Raw genomic sequence first — 14,247 nt, 5'->3', positions numbered from 1 at the left:
TATGTTCAACTTACTGAACAAACTTATCAAAACCCAAAAGGCTCAAGTTCAAGCAGTGTTGGAATGATACCGTTCAGACCAGCCCCACAAGTTGTTGATAAACCCAAATCCAGCAAGAAAGCTTGAGAAGAGATCAAATACTTTCCTGATGCAGCTGAGGTGCCTTGCATAGATGAGCTCACCATCTATTTAGGAGGTAATTATAAGTTAACAACATCACGGCCAGCATAATTGGCAGGGTTGAGGTTATCCCAGTTAAACTGGGAGGAACTCGACCAATTTAAACTTGGTTGATCTCAACTGATGAAATATAAATCCAAGGGACCCCCCTTGGTTTTATATTTCATTGGATGAGATCAACCCATTTTAAATTGGTTGAGTGCATCCCAGCCAAATATGCTGGCAGTGAATCTGAAGCAAGTGGATGCTTGAAATGGTGTAAGGTGAGCACACTTTAATGTCTCACCAGGCAAATAGACTGGATTTGAATTTTATTGCTATGATAGGAACATGATCAAGAATTCCCAGCCTTGGCACTCCTAGCCAGGTACTATCTGGCATGCTTGGCAACCTCTGAAAGTGTTGAGAGGTGTTTCTCTGCTGGGGACAATAAATGTGATGGAGATTGAGGGAGTCTAGCCGCAAGAACCATTGACTCCTGTGTTAGTTCTCATCAATGGCTTGCGCAAGGCATTGAACCAAAAAACACTTTTGAAACTGCACAATATATTATCACCCAGGAAATCTCACATAATTCCTCTGAAAAAAAGAAGATGATCCCCAATGACTTGGCATTATAATCTTTTCATTATTATTCTCTCTATCATATCATCAGTGTAGAAAAATCACATGTACTGCAGTGCAAAATAAAAATCCCAGCCAGCCAGGATTGTTACTGTATTACTATTGGGATATGATAAAATGAAAAGCAATGCTTCTTATTGCCTTCTTGATACAATACAATGGTATTGTATTGGGAATTCACTATGATACTATTACACCTCTTTCTGAAAGCATAGATTGGAAAACCAACCCAATACTACATATTGGCCAATCCCTGTCTTGGATCAGATTGGTTTAAGCATTGCTACCACAAAAGGCCTTGTTGACCCCACAGCAGTAGAGAATTAGGCCTTAATCTTGGTGGGGACTTTTTTAAAACAAATCTCCTGTATGCTTGTCTGTACCTTTTTTGCTCTAATTTTCATCTCTGGGATGGCCCATTCTGTCTCCATCTTTCTACTATTTTTTCTAATCCTCAACTCTTCTAGTTGAGCTGCAATCAACTAGAGGTGTAACATCATCAATTTCAGATTCTGTACAGTGCAAAAGGTGACATACCCAATGAAGCGGGCATATTTCAGTCACAAAAAATGAATTCAATGGCCACCCAAGGGCCTGAAAAGTAGCCATATTATGTACAAAGATTCTTTGTGAGCTTGTGCATTTTTTTCCACCTAAAGTTTTATTGCTCAGTGAGAAATGGTGTGTCCAGCAAAGATTAAAAAAACCCATTTTCTTAATTCTCTCGGGCTGTGCCTACCGGATGGCTTCCTCCCTCCAATAGAGGGCTTAGCTAAGCTAGTAGTCAGTGGTTTCCAAGTTTATCTTGGTGATAATTTTATAGCACGGTATAAGGTGGCAATTCAATTTTCCAAGTCAAGATAATATGGATTCCAAGGACACAAGTTGAGAGGAAACTATGCTTAGTAAAACAATGGGTATGGTGAAATGAAAGAAAACAACTAATGTTATGGAGGCGATAGCTTCCGTCGGCCCCGGGCTTGCGCGTTGTGAATATTTTGAAGGTTACAAATGTGTTTATTTATGTGGGATGTATGCTTGAGGTTTTTTAGCTTGAGTGATAACAATAAAGATAATTGATAGTATATAAAAGATTGAGACCAGTGCTTCTACTCTAGTGGATTCAGAAATTGAAGTAAATATGTGGATAAGGCTAGGCTCATCGGGAGAGAAAGTTCGGAAACCGAATATACGAAGAAGAGGGGATGAGCTGGGCAGGATCATAATTTACACAGGGCCAGACACCAAACACGACATCTTATCTGCCGTTGACAGAACAGCTCAAGCGCTTATGGATGAGGTCGGTAGGCTGTAATCTGGAAGCCGACATGATAGAAGATCCGCGGTCGACGAAACCGGCGAACGTTTGACTGGTACCGGAGATAGACCTTCTTTTGGACGGTCCGAAAGCCTCGTCGAGGTCGACGTTCTTCAGCCGATTCATGTCTATCCTCTTGTTCCGAAAGATCGCTGGCACCGGGCCGCATGAATGTTCAAAAGTAGGGCGCTCGTTGCTCCGACGCTCACTCATTGAACGGAAAGAAGCGCCTCGAGGGGTGCTGATGGATGGCAGCCTCGAGGGTATGCGAGTTTTAGGTGGAGGAGTATTGTGGGTGTCTAGTCAATCGGCCAAATCGTTAGTGGCTGTTTTTTTTGTTTTCGCAGTTGCAGCAGGGACTTGTTCGACTTACTATCCACAGTAGGTAACTCTTTCTTCTCTTCACCTAAAACTGGCGAGGCAGCTGTAGAGAAAGAAAGAAGAAGAAGCCATGTTAGTTGTGGGCAGCCTAGTTTGTAGACGAGCAGGTTTGACTTACGAAACGGTGTGGCTGGGCGAGTGCTCAACATGGTCAGAAGGGCGATGTTTTTGAACCGTTGTTGTTTGCTTGGAATAAATGGAGAAGCAGCTGCCTAATAGCCAAGAGGAGGGACCACAGATGATCAGGAGTAAGGTGGAGAGGGGATGCAGGTGAGGAGATGTGGGAGGAGAGTCAGGGATGAAAACAGGGGCAGTTATTATAGTAAACAGTTCAGGTAGACCGATTCCTTCGTGGTGGTCGATGGCGGATGGTTGAGGAGCTTCGTGGGCCAGGAATGAACAGGCTCTGACTGGCCATCTGGACAAGTCTCTTCACTCCTGGTCCACTATCCATCGCGTCTTGCCGAAGGCCGTCGGGCAAGTGTGGGTGGGCTGGCTGCCCATCTCTCTCCCAGTCCGGACACAGACCTCTGGGGGAGGAAGGGAGGCGCAAGCAGTCTGGACCAGACAAACTTGGTTGAAACCGCCCAGGTTCGAACTTAGTCAGTCCCTCTTCTGAGGAGCCTCCGAAGGAGGGACTTAGTCCCAAGTCCCTCCTGACGGAGGCTCGCTTCGCGGGTTCAGCCTACCCCCCGGGGGCCCGACGTCTCGACGGACTTTGTTAAGTTCGCTCGCCCCTCACCAACATCAGTTGCAGATATACCTGGCGATATCGATATACTCATCCAGAAAATCCCGGCGAAAATGGACGCTCCTACTCCGAGAGTCTCTTCGAGCTTGTTGGCCCAGTACGGTAAGCGCCCCCCTACCCTCGATTTTCCTGGCGTTCTTGAAATCCTGCTGTAGCAAAAGGATTCCGATACTGATCGTAGATTCTTTTTTTCATGGGATGTTTGGCTGAATCTGCAGTTGGCCAAGTCGTCAGGATTGCAGGAAAGGTGATCAGTGTGTGTACCCCGATCCACCATCTCCCCACCAATAAGAATAACAACGATCGTGGGACTGACCGAGCGATTCTTTCGCAATGGGATCATCGCCAGTTATCCCCAGAGTTGATCATAGAGTCGTCGGATGGAGGCCAAGTAACAGTAGGCGACACGTCGGCGAGTCCCCATTCCCTGCCCCCCCTTCCGCTCACATCCATCGATCGTCCCGTCCGCTGGGCTGATCCTGTCTGGAGCGATTGATGCTGTAGGCTTGTGCGACAGAGATCACGGATGACTACATCGAGCTGATCGCTAAAGTAGAGACGGAGAGCCGGGTCAAGGCGCTAGACTGCTCGAACTTCGGCGACAAATACGGTGCGTTGCCCCACCTTTGGTTGCACATCACTTTCGACAGCTAAATGGCCGTGTTTGTTGCGGGCAGATCTGAAGCTGGCGCAGGCCGTCGTCGATATCATCCATAACCCGAACCTCAGATGCGAACGCGCTCCTTGCTTCTGATCGCAAAATTATAAAAAAACCCCGTAACTAGCACGGAAAGTCTCTCCATAACCCGTAACCAAATGCAAAAAAAAAGACACAGAATCCGTTATGAAAAATGAAATGACAATCCGTTACGAAAAATGAAATGCCAATTGTGTTCGCAACAAGTACGTGAGATGAGCCGTCACAGTGAGGGAAACCGTTGCCGTCGCGACAAGGATGCGACGAAAGGCAAAGCTCAAGTTCCCGCTCCCCCTGGAGGCATCATTGGTATAAGGAACCGACGGTGTCCTCAAAAAAATACATTCTTATTATTTACTTGCTTCCATTACTGCTCACTTCGACACCCTCCCCATCGTGCAAGCGCTTCCCTTCCAAATTTTTGCTGTCTTCTTTTGATCTCTACTCACCGGTCAGGTGTCTCGATATCCCGGCTATACTAGAGAAAACGCGGCGTGTTACGCCGCGCGATTGGGAAATTGAAATACGATTTGCAAAGGAGTACGGACCGGCGCGCCGGCGTCCCATGTTAAAGGAGTGAGCTGTGAGGGGCCTGATTTTGCCTGTCATTTGGGGTGGGCCTTGCCGCTGTATCTGATAGCTCCTTCCCACATGTAACACCTTGCCTGGTTTTTTTTTAAATGAAAAAAACCTAAGCCTAAGCCTAACTCCCGCGCGATCAGTGTTAAGAAATAAGAATTTTGAGCAGTGTAGAATACGCATATCCGCGTGTCATTGCCAGGAAATAAGGGTCAGGAGCAGCAAAGAAACAAACAAAATCTCTCACTCCAGAATATTAGCTGGGCTTTTTGGTGGGAGTCAGTGGCATTTTTGGTGTCACACCTTGCCAAACTTGACACCTTGGCAAGTTTTTTTCAAAAAAAACTGCCCTGACCCCTAACCCCTAACCCTAACACCAGGAAAAAAAAGTAGTCACTTGATGGCAAGTGACATGACACAGCTTTGTTTTCAGCTCCAACACTGCTCCAATGCTGCTCCTCTCCACCAGCACATCTAGGGCTCACATGATAGGTGTCAGGATCAAAGCACTCAATGTGAAAAAACCAGATGGTGCTCAGCTTTGGCCCTGGCCCAGCTGATGCTCAGCTTTTACCCTGGCTCAGCTGATGCTCAGTTTCTCCCCTGGCCCAGCTGATACTCAGCTTTGGAACTGGGCACCTGATGATCATCTTTGGCCCTGGCACAGCTGATGCTCAGCCTTGTCCATGGCTCAGCTGATGCTCAGCTTTGGCCCTAGCCTAGCTGATTTTCAGCTCTGGTCCTGTCCAAGCTGATTCCCATTGTTTTCCCTGGCCTGGCTCAGCTGGTGCTCAGCAAGCTGAGCATCAGCTGGCCAGCTGGCCCAGGACTGGGCCAAAGCTGAGCATCAGCTGGGACAGGACTAGGAGAACGCTAAGCAAGGACTGGTACAAAGTTGAGCATCAGCTGCGCCAGGACTAGTACAAAGCTGAGCATCACCTGGGCAAGGAATGTTCAAACGGCTTTTTTCCAATTCTGAGAGTGAGCTGCGTGAAAAAGCTGAGTATGAGCTGGGCAGAAAAGCTGAGTATGAGCTGGGTACCAAAGCTGAGTATCAGCTGGAAAGAACTGAGGATCAGTTGGGCTCATCAAAAACTGAACAGGACCTCCTTGGTAAATTTTGGAAGTTGAGGAGATGGTTGGGAGATTGGGGTAGATAGTGGATAGATATTGGATAGATGGTGGGTAGCTGGCTGGAGCTGGTGTAATGTCACTTGTCATCAACTGACTATTTTATTTTCCTGGTGTAACACCCAATAGTCATTCTCTATGCATGTCTTCTCATATTTTTGCACTGCGGCTTGTGCTTCACAGCTGTGATGTGGGGCACAGGTGATCAAATTATGGGAATCCTGAGCGGACCCCACCCAGGGGCAGTGACTTGCCTGATCAGTTAGTTCCATAGATTGGAGTTGAAATTCAAACGGGGAACCTCAATGGCTGACACAGAAGAACTAAATGACTAATACTAACACTCTCCTCAGGAGATTTCACTAATTTTAATAACCCCAGATGAGATATTGATCTCAAAAGTCCAAACGTGACAGCCTCTGCTATGTAAGGTCCATATACCTCCATATCATCCTGATTGAGCTCCTTGGCACCCACCCGTAGCATTTGTGCCAGCAAGAGTCAACACAGTTGCAAAGCTTGTGACAGCCTAAATTTTGAATTTTCCTTTGGGTCAGGGACTCTGTATCCAACACAGATTCTTGACCATAGTGGACGCCAACAGTGTTAATTTTTTTATTTTCAGCCAGTGTTGCATGATCAGAGACAATGTGGAAAGAGTCATAAATTGCACAGTGTCAGACAGCCAGGTATGGCACCTCAATCAGGGGACAGGGCCCAGGATTTAAAATCCCAAGCATACTGAAATTACAGAGGATGAGAAAAAGAAAATAACACAGTTATACATAGATCTAAATGATATAAGGGAAAGAATAAGAGAGTATTGGTGTATAGACTATATATTTGTGTTGTTTTGAGAGTGCTCCTGCCCGCAACACCTTAGAAATTTGAGGTGGACAAAAGTTGTTCTTTTTGTTCCTCCAATGGTTGAGCAACAATTCCCAGTGATAGGCCTGCCACATAAATAAGTCAAGAGAGGGAAAAATATAGCTGCCAGTGGCAGCTGGCTGAAACAGTTCAAGGCCCAAGGGTAGAATACAGCAAATTTGCCAAGGAATTGGCCCTGGGATTTGTTTATTGTGAGAGTGAATGGAACTGCAACAGGTAGTTGGTGACCACTGGAGAATACACCGTGGTTGGCTTCCTTCTCATGAATCAGCCTGATTCTTGTGATAAATTTTTTGATGCTCATGCACATACTGGTTGTATAGTGCAATTCAGGCTTTCAGGTGCCAGAATTTTGATCAATGAAATAGTTCTGTTGATCAATAAGCCAGCTTTTGAATCCATGTTTGAGAGTAGGATGATCAGTATCCCAACTTTCAACCAAGGTGAGGATTCTGGAAACCCAGGTGTTGATAAATTGTGGACTGTTGCTTGCCTTGAAGCGCTTTCTGGTCTTGCATCAAGTGAAGTGCCAGGGGAATTCATTGTACAGGGACGCAGAAGAACATTTTTGGGAATTTTCTGTGGATCAATTTGTTCTCTACCCCCTTTTCTTTGTTGATGCAGTAGACTGCATGCTTGTTTTCAAGATGCAGGGCAAAAATCTGAATTGAAGGCCATCTCTTGCTCATTGGGAATTGTAATATGTGGTATTAGGGGAGATAAGTTTAGCATCTTATTCATAAACCCAAGAAGAATTGAGGGATAGGGGGCTTGCCTTCAGAAGGCCCTATGTATTCACCAGGGGGGAATGTGTGGCACTCTCTAGAGAGTGCCAGACCGTATGTTCCTTAGGGAACTTTGTCAGATTTCAACAGTTTGTGTATGTGTGAATCAAGCGCCAGAAAATGTTGATGTTGTTTCAAACTAAAGCTGATCTCATTGGTAACTCAATATGGCAGAAAAACAGATTTTCACCTTGGCCAATGCATGAATCCATTGCAAATCAACTTAAATTGTATTTGAAGGCTTAGTAGGCTCTGGGCTCAGGTCATGGGCTACTTTCACAAATTTAAGATGCAAAAACAATGATTCTTTTGTGGGATCTCATGAGGTATGATTCTAAATTATAGCTACATAAGGGCAGCAGTAGGCTGAATCATAAATCTGTCTGTCCCAGCACATAGATTATAATTTCAGGGAGGTTGAATCAAACCTCATAGAGCCCAATATTTTATAATTTCTCTTTAGCAGAATCTCAAGACCTCCAAGGTGGTTAGAGTAGGCTCAATGGTGCATCCTTCCTGGAGCCAGGTGGATCTGTGAAGTATGATGATGGAACTTGCAGCTGCGGAGCATGTATGAGTTTCTTGGTCCTTGCTTTCTCACCAGCCCCTCTGAGCCATAATCACACAGGAGCTACATCTTCTTCTCAGTGTTGATTCATGGTCCACATTAGACCTGGGCTCAGTCCGGTAATTGTCAATGGGGACATGTGGTGGGGATTAGCATCTCCACCACAGGATCTAAATGATGCTTCCAAATCCTTGAGTCCAGTGACCGGAGCACAGTTTTAGCACTGTGTAATGGGTGAGCTTAGCACTGCAAGCTGTCATAATTGGCTGCTTATGGTTGTGAATTGGGCGGTATAGGTTTAATGTCAGGGGAGGTGGAGGGAGGATCACAATGGATATGTGTGATACTCACAAAGGTGGGGTGGTATCCTGCTTCCAAATTTCAAATAGGATAGTTCCCAAGAGGCAAATTCATGGCTTTGATGCAGGTTTGCCACCCGCCGTGAAATTGCTAGAGTGGGCTTGGGCTGCCATACTTGGTTTAGTAACCTGGTTTGGCATCAGCAGTGGAGATGCTACACAATCTGGTGAGTTTGCCTGGTCATGGGGCATCATTTCTGTGTCACTTGCGTGACATGTCCACTCCTATGTTCGGCCGAACGTTAGGGTGGACACATACATGCTGGGTCCACCAGGACACCCTTGATGATGCTTGGCCACACATCAGGGTGCTAGGAAATATGTTATGTATGTATCAATAACAGCTGGTCATCGAAGACATTGAAGAATCTGGATGACCAGCTGTGCCAGTATTCAAACGACCGGTATGGCCAATCCAGCTTGTCATCAAGAGAGTAGCTCCCCTCGATGACCGGTCTATACCGGTCATCAAGTGGAGTTACAGCTTCTCTCGATGACGGGTACAGACCGGTCACCGAGCGGAGTAGCAACTCCTCTCAATGGCCAGCCTGTACTGGTCATCGAGAGGAGTAAGTTTACCCTTGATGACTGGCACAGGCTGGTCATCGAGGGGAGTGACAGCCTCGACAACCACCTGTACTGGTCATCGAGGGGAGTAACGACTCCTCCCGATAACCAGTACAGCTGTTCATCGAGAGGAGCTGTAACTCCCCTCGATGACCCGTACGGGAGGTCATCGAAGGGAGTCACAACTCCTTGTGATGACCACTTTTAGGGAAGAGTTGTAACTCCCCTCGATGAACTCCCGTGCGGGTCATTGAGGGGAGTTACAGCTCCTCTTGATGAACAGCTGTACTGGTTATCGGGAGGAGTCGTTACTCCCCTCGATGACCAGTACAGGTGGTCGTCGAGGCTGTCACTCCCCTCGATGACCAGCCTGTGCCAGTCATCAAGGGTAAACTTACTCCTCTCGATGACCAGTACAGGCTGGCCATTGAGAGGAGTTGCTACTCCGCTCGGTGACCGGTCTGTACCCGTCATTGAGAGGAGATGTAACTCCACTCGATGGCCAGCCCAGACCAGTCATCAAGGGGAGTTGTTACTCCCCTTGATGACCAGTACTGACCGGCCATCAAAGGGAGTCACAAGTCCTCGATGACCAGCTGCCATCAGTCATCGGGAGGTGTAACTCCCCTCAATGGCTGCTCAGTATTGGTCATTGAGGGTAGTTACAACTCCCCCCAATGAACAGTACAGACCCGTCTTCAGGAGTCGTTGCTCCCCTTGATGACCACCTGTACTGAGCATTCAGGGGAGTAACGACTCCTCCCAAAGAATGGTAAAGACCAGTTATCAGGAGGAGTTGTTACTCCGCCTGCACCAGTTATCAAGGTGTGAAGAACTCCTCCCAATTGCCGGTACAGATTGGTCTTCCAGAGTAGTTGTTACTCCCCTCAAAAACTGGTACAGAAAAGTCATTGGGAGGAGATTTTACTTCCCATCAGCCTTGTTCTGGTGCCTCAAACTACAGCACTTCTTAAAAAGCTTGCTCTGAGGGAGGGGTCAATTTTGAGTTTTTTATCTTGTTAAGCGACCACTTATGCCTCATCATCATGTATTCAACCTGGTGTGGCTACAGCCATTAGGGATTTTTTTAACTTCTACAATTTTGAGATTCATGGCTTGAGAGCTGGAGCATACAAATCCTCTCACTTTGTAGGGTCCAGTGGCATTGCCATCTCATAATCACAGGACTTGGAGTAGTCCGGTGCACCCAGCCTGAGTGCGGGCAGGTGGCAGTTGCTCCAGTAGTGCCCCAGCATTCATTTCACATCCTATACAGCCATGTGTACACTGAGGATGCAAGGCATCATAATCTGGTGACATGAAAAAGAATCTTGCAAATGTGAGTGGTCCCAGAAAACTTGCTTTCTGGGAAGCACTGTACACATGGACTTTGCAGCAACTTGTTAGAGGAAACCAATCCTGCCAGAAAAAGGGAGAGAAGACAATATCATAAGCCTTCATACAACTGCATATACCCCCATGCCAAGTTGGCTTGGATGAGTGATCACCAATTGGCCTACACATGACACACCCATATGAAGATACTTATCACAGATGCTCTCTGTTGACAGAAAAACTTCAATGCCTATGGCAAGGTAATTGAGGATCAGTCATTGGCATGTCCTGCCAAATCAGAATATGAAAGATGAAGAAATCTAATCTCATGAGCAAGATATACTATAGTTGAACAGCAATTCATGAGGAGTGACTCATGAGTTGAACTATCCAACATGCATAAAATCATCATACTCACATGCAATAGTTCCTAATGAGTTATAAAAAAAAATTAAACAAGAGGTGAACACTGACATTTAACTCACTTCAGACCAGCATCATGATAAAATTACGGCCTGGCACTCTCTAGAGAGTGCCACACTTTCTCCCCTGGTGATTAGTACCAGCCGTTGATGAAATTTACTATTTCATCCTTCTATTCCAAGCCCAATGCCACAAAATCAATGCCCTTTGAAATTTATTTGAACAAATACTTGACTGCAGCAATTCCAGAAGGTATACTATAATTGGGCTGATTTAACAGCTGCAAAAAAGTGAGAGGAGCTTATTTTAAGAAACCATTTCCTGTTGGGGAATATTCTCCGCCCCCCTTCCTGACAGTACCCAACTTAAAAAATTCCCTCTAGACTTTGGGGGTGAACTCGCAAAGCAAGCCTCTGTCAGGAGGGACTTACCACTTATCTCCCCAAACTTGTGCACCAAGAATGGATTATGAAGGTAGTTTGTTTGATTTTTCTACAGCTCACCTATCACATCCGCTCCTATATTTTAGCCCGCTTTCATCAGAAGATGCTGCAGAACATAGTGGAATTTGTTATATTGCCAATGACCCCCTCTATGTTCTGGTGGAGAGCCAACTGTGGAAACAGAGTTGGTGAGCACAGACCCTCTGTGCAAAATCCATATTTTGGGTGGATTTGATGTTTTTATTTGGAATGGAAGGAATACCTTCAGATAACTCAGATTCTATAGGTTGGACAGGAATCAGCCAGTCTTCAACCTCAGCAAATTCAATCTTGATGGAAGCAAGGAATTTTACACATCCAAAACTTCCTTCCACCCAAATTTAGAATCTAGCCCCTGCAAAAAGGGGCAATAGGGTGCAAGTCCCTCCTTCCGAGGGCTGTCGGAGGCTCTCTTTGCGAGTCACATGCCCGTATCAGCAAGGGACTTTGTTATGGTTTGTAACAGTACAGACTTTGTCCAGCCATCGGGGCTGGGCAATCTTGATGACCAGAGTTGGAAATCCTTCTAGCCGTCTGAGAGGATTCCTCCAGTGATCAAGACTGTACTCAGTCACATCCTTCCGGCTGCCAAGACGGTGCAGTTTTGGCGGGTGAGTCAACGATCCCCCCGGTCAAGGCTGTACTTAGTTGCATCCTTCCAGCTGTCGAGACGGTGCTTCTGCGGCGGCTGAGATGACTCCGGTGGTCGACACGTACATAAGCATCGATGATGAGCGCGGTGCAATTGCTACCCTATTGATGATGAGCACAGACAATGTGAATTGGTGTCAGAAGCATCATGATTTGCGTCTCCTGGGCTGGTCTCAAGAATGATATCACGGCGCGGGACTTTCAGCCTGGAGGCAAACTCAACGCAGTCCCTCCGAGGAGGTCGCGCGCAGCGCGACCTCCGCAGGAGGGACTTGCCCGCAAGCGGTGAATGTTGGCACAGGAGGAACTTGATTTTTTGCCAAATTCCCAAAATTTTCAGTAATCCGCCAGTCCCTCCCTCAACTTAGCAAATTCTTTCCTTTTTTTTTGACCAAATGAAAGATCTCCATGTTGCGGAGAGGACCACATTTTCAAAAAAATTATTATCCAATTTCTTCAACCTGTAATTGGAGCAGTAAATCATCCAACTCCCTTCTTAGGTGGAGGGTTGAGTAAATCTATAAAGAGCCCTCGGATAGGCTTGAATCCTTTTTTTACCTTCAAGGTTAGACAGATTGGTTCCACATCATGTTCAGTTTTCTTAGCTAATCTTGCTTTGCACGTTGACCTCATTCAACTGTCAGTGAGCGTGTGAGTTTATGGTCTCTCAGGTTTCCAGTGCATTCCTCAATCATTTTTGCCTTTGAAGCACCCGGACAAGTAAGAATGTAGGGCTGAAGAAATGGGGAAAGGATAGGAATGAAGCCATGCTTCTTAGGTATCATTTGATCCAACACACCATGTAGGAAACCTTTGAGGTGGGGGTTTAAAACTGATTCAAAAATAAAGACCTGGCATTGAGGCAGATTTTCTGTTCCTGCCACCCCAGCTTTCACCGCTTAGGTGCAAGTCCCTCCTGCGGAGGGCCCTTCGGGCCCCCCTCGGAGGGACTTTGATAAGTTCGGCCTGGAGGTGACCTTGCAGCCAACTTCCCGCCACACCTGGGTCCAACGACTTGCATAAATAGTGGCAGTGTTCCCGCCGTTGTTTGCTGCCCAGGGTTCCAAGGCTGGAGCGCATCTGTAGCCGGCGCCTCTGGTATCCCGCCTACTTAGGCCCTGAAACGCCTCACCTGGACTAGGCCACGCCCTTCGGACGCCACGTTCCTTGGCCCAGGTTTCAGGCCCTGGTTTCATCTGTTCCAGGCCACTAGGCCCTTGTGTAGCGGCTCTCCGCATTATCTCTCCTTTCATGCGTTTGTGCTCTTAGGTTGTTCCTTGGGTATATAAACCCATTGTATCCTCCCCATTTCCGATTCCTCAGTCATCTACGTTTCATTGTCATTTTCATTGTTAGCATCGTTTCTGCTTCCTTTTGTATTTCATAGCCTTTTTAGCCTACTTGCTTTGCCGCAGTCATCTTCGCCCCAGAGTCCTGTGCCCCCGCGGTTACACATCAGCGTACGCCATGTGTTGAGTATCAAACTCAGGTTTTATTCTTGTTTTCCTCTTTTTATCTGCTTCCCACATTTCACTTCTTTCTCCAACATTTCACACTCATGTTACACGTTGTATGTAGGCTACCTGAGGCAGCAGGCGTGGAAGGATCCCTTTCATCATCCTTCCACGACCATCGAACACCGCCCGCACCGCTGCCTGCTGTTCTCAGGTAGGTTGTAGTTTCCTTTCCTTTTGTCCTCTTAGTCTCTCTCTCATCTCAGTCTGACATGCAATGTGATCATCCTTCCACGACCATCGAACACCGCCCGCACCGCTGCCTGCTGTTCTCAGCTTTCTGCCTGCTCTCGCTCATCACCATGCCCCTCAAATATCTAGCTAGGCGCATTGGCGCTGAGGCTGACTTGAAATACAAACAAACACCAAAATTACCCACATTAGGGCCTTGGGGCATCAGCCCATTGATCCTTTTTTTACTGCTGTATCAGCACAGTTTCTTTGCTAGAACATCAGCTCCCCACCAAGCACCAGCTGCCGTGCAGCTCCGAGGCCGCCAGCGGCTTCGCCGCAAAATTGCTGCTCCAGTGTTGGGGGCGGCTCCGCCGCCAAACGCGGCTTTGCCGCGACCCAACTTGCGGTCTCAAGGGCCCAGGATCCTGGAGAAACAGGGAGAGTAAATGCCCCAGCCCGCACTTGTGTCCCCCACATCCCTACTCCTTACCTCACCTTCCCCACCGCCAGGCGCCCACTTTGTTTGCGAGCCTCTTAATTGTAACTACTGTCGAAGTCTTCCCTCGCCACATCTTTGCACTCCAAAATTCGGCGTTACTTATATTTCATTGCTCAGAGTCATTGCTCATTCATCATCATACAATACAAAGACTCAGTCAAACCACACCAGCACACCTCTTTCCAACTCCTTCACACAGTCCAGCCATGGAGGTAGAGTGGGGACGATACAAGTACTAGAACATTAGAAGCGAAATAAAAGAAATAAGGTAGTGACGGTAGTAAGTAAATCCCCGATGAGCCAGAGAGGTTAGCGGATCTGTCTGCTGCGAGCCAGAGAGG

General features: G+C 46.9%; 2 protein-coding genes across 2 annotated transcripts; one reads left to right on the top strand and one right to left on the bottom strand.

The window, feature by feature from the left end:
* Positions 1-2,062: 2,062 nt before the first annotated feature.
* On the bottom strand, positions 2,063-2,652 carry PtA15_4A49 (uncharacterized protein; the record flags this gene model as incomplete). The annotated part of the gene is made up of 3 exons (XM_053168389.1): positions 2,063-2,421; positions 2,496-2,546; positions 2,622-2,652. 3 exons carry the CDS (start codon positions 2,650-2,652, stop codon positions 2,063-2,065), a joined length of 441 nt encoding a protein of 146 aa, XP_053019156.1.
* A 655-nt stretch (positions 2,653-3,307) lies between these two features.
* Positions 3,308-4,008, top strand: PtA15_4A48 (uncharacterized protein; the record flags this gene model as incomplete). The annotated part of the gene is made up of 5 exons (XM_053168378.1): positions 3,308-3,356; positions 3,473-3,510; positions 3,604-3,666; positions 3,759-3,864; positions 3,932-4,008. The coding sequence occupies 5 exons, from the start codon at positions 3,308-3,310 to the stop codon at positions 4,006-4,008; spliced, it is 333 nt and encodes a 110-aa protein (XP_053019155.1).
* Positions 4,009-14,247: the final 10,239 nt, after the last annotated feature.

The sequence above is a fragment of the Puccinia triticina genome, chromosome 4A (assembly GCF_026914185.1).
Source record: "Puccinia triticina chromosome 4A, complete sequence".
Taxonomy (NCBI): Eukaryota; Fungi; Basidiomycota; class Pucciniomycetes; order Pucciniales; family Pucciniaceae; genus Puccinia; species Puccinia triticina.
This window is presented reverse-complemented; position numbering and strand designations above follow the sequence as displayed.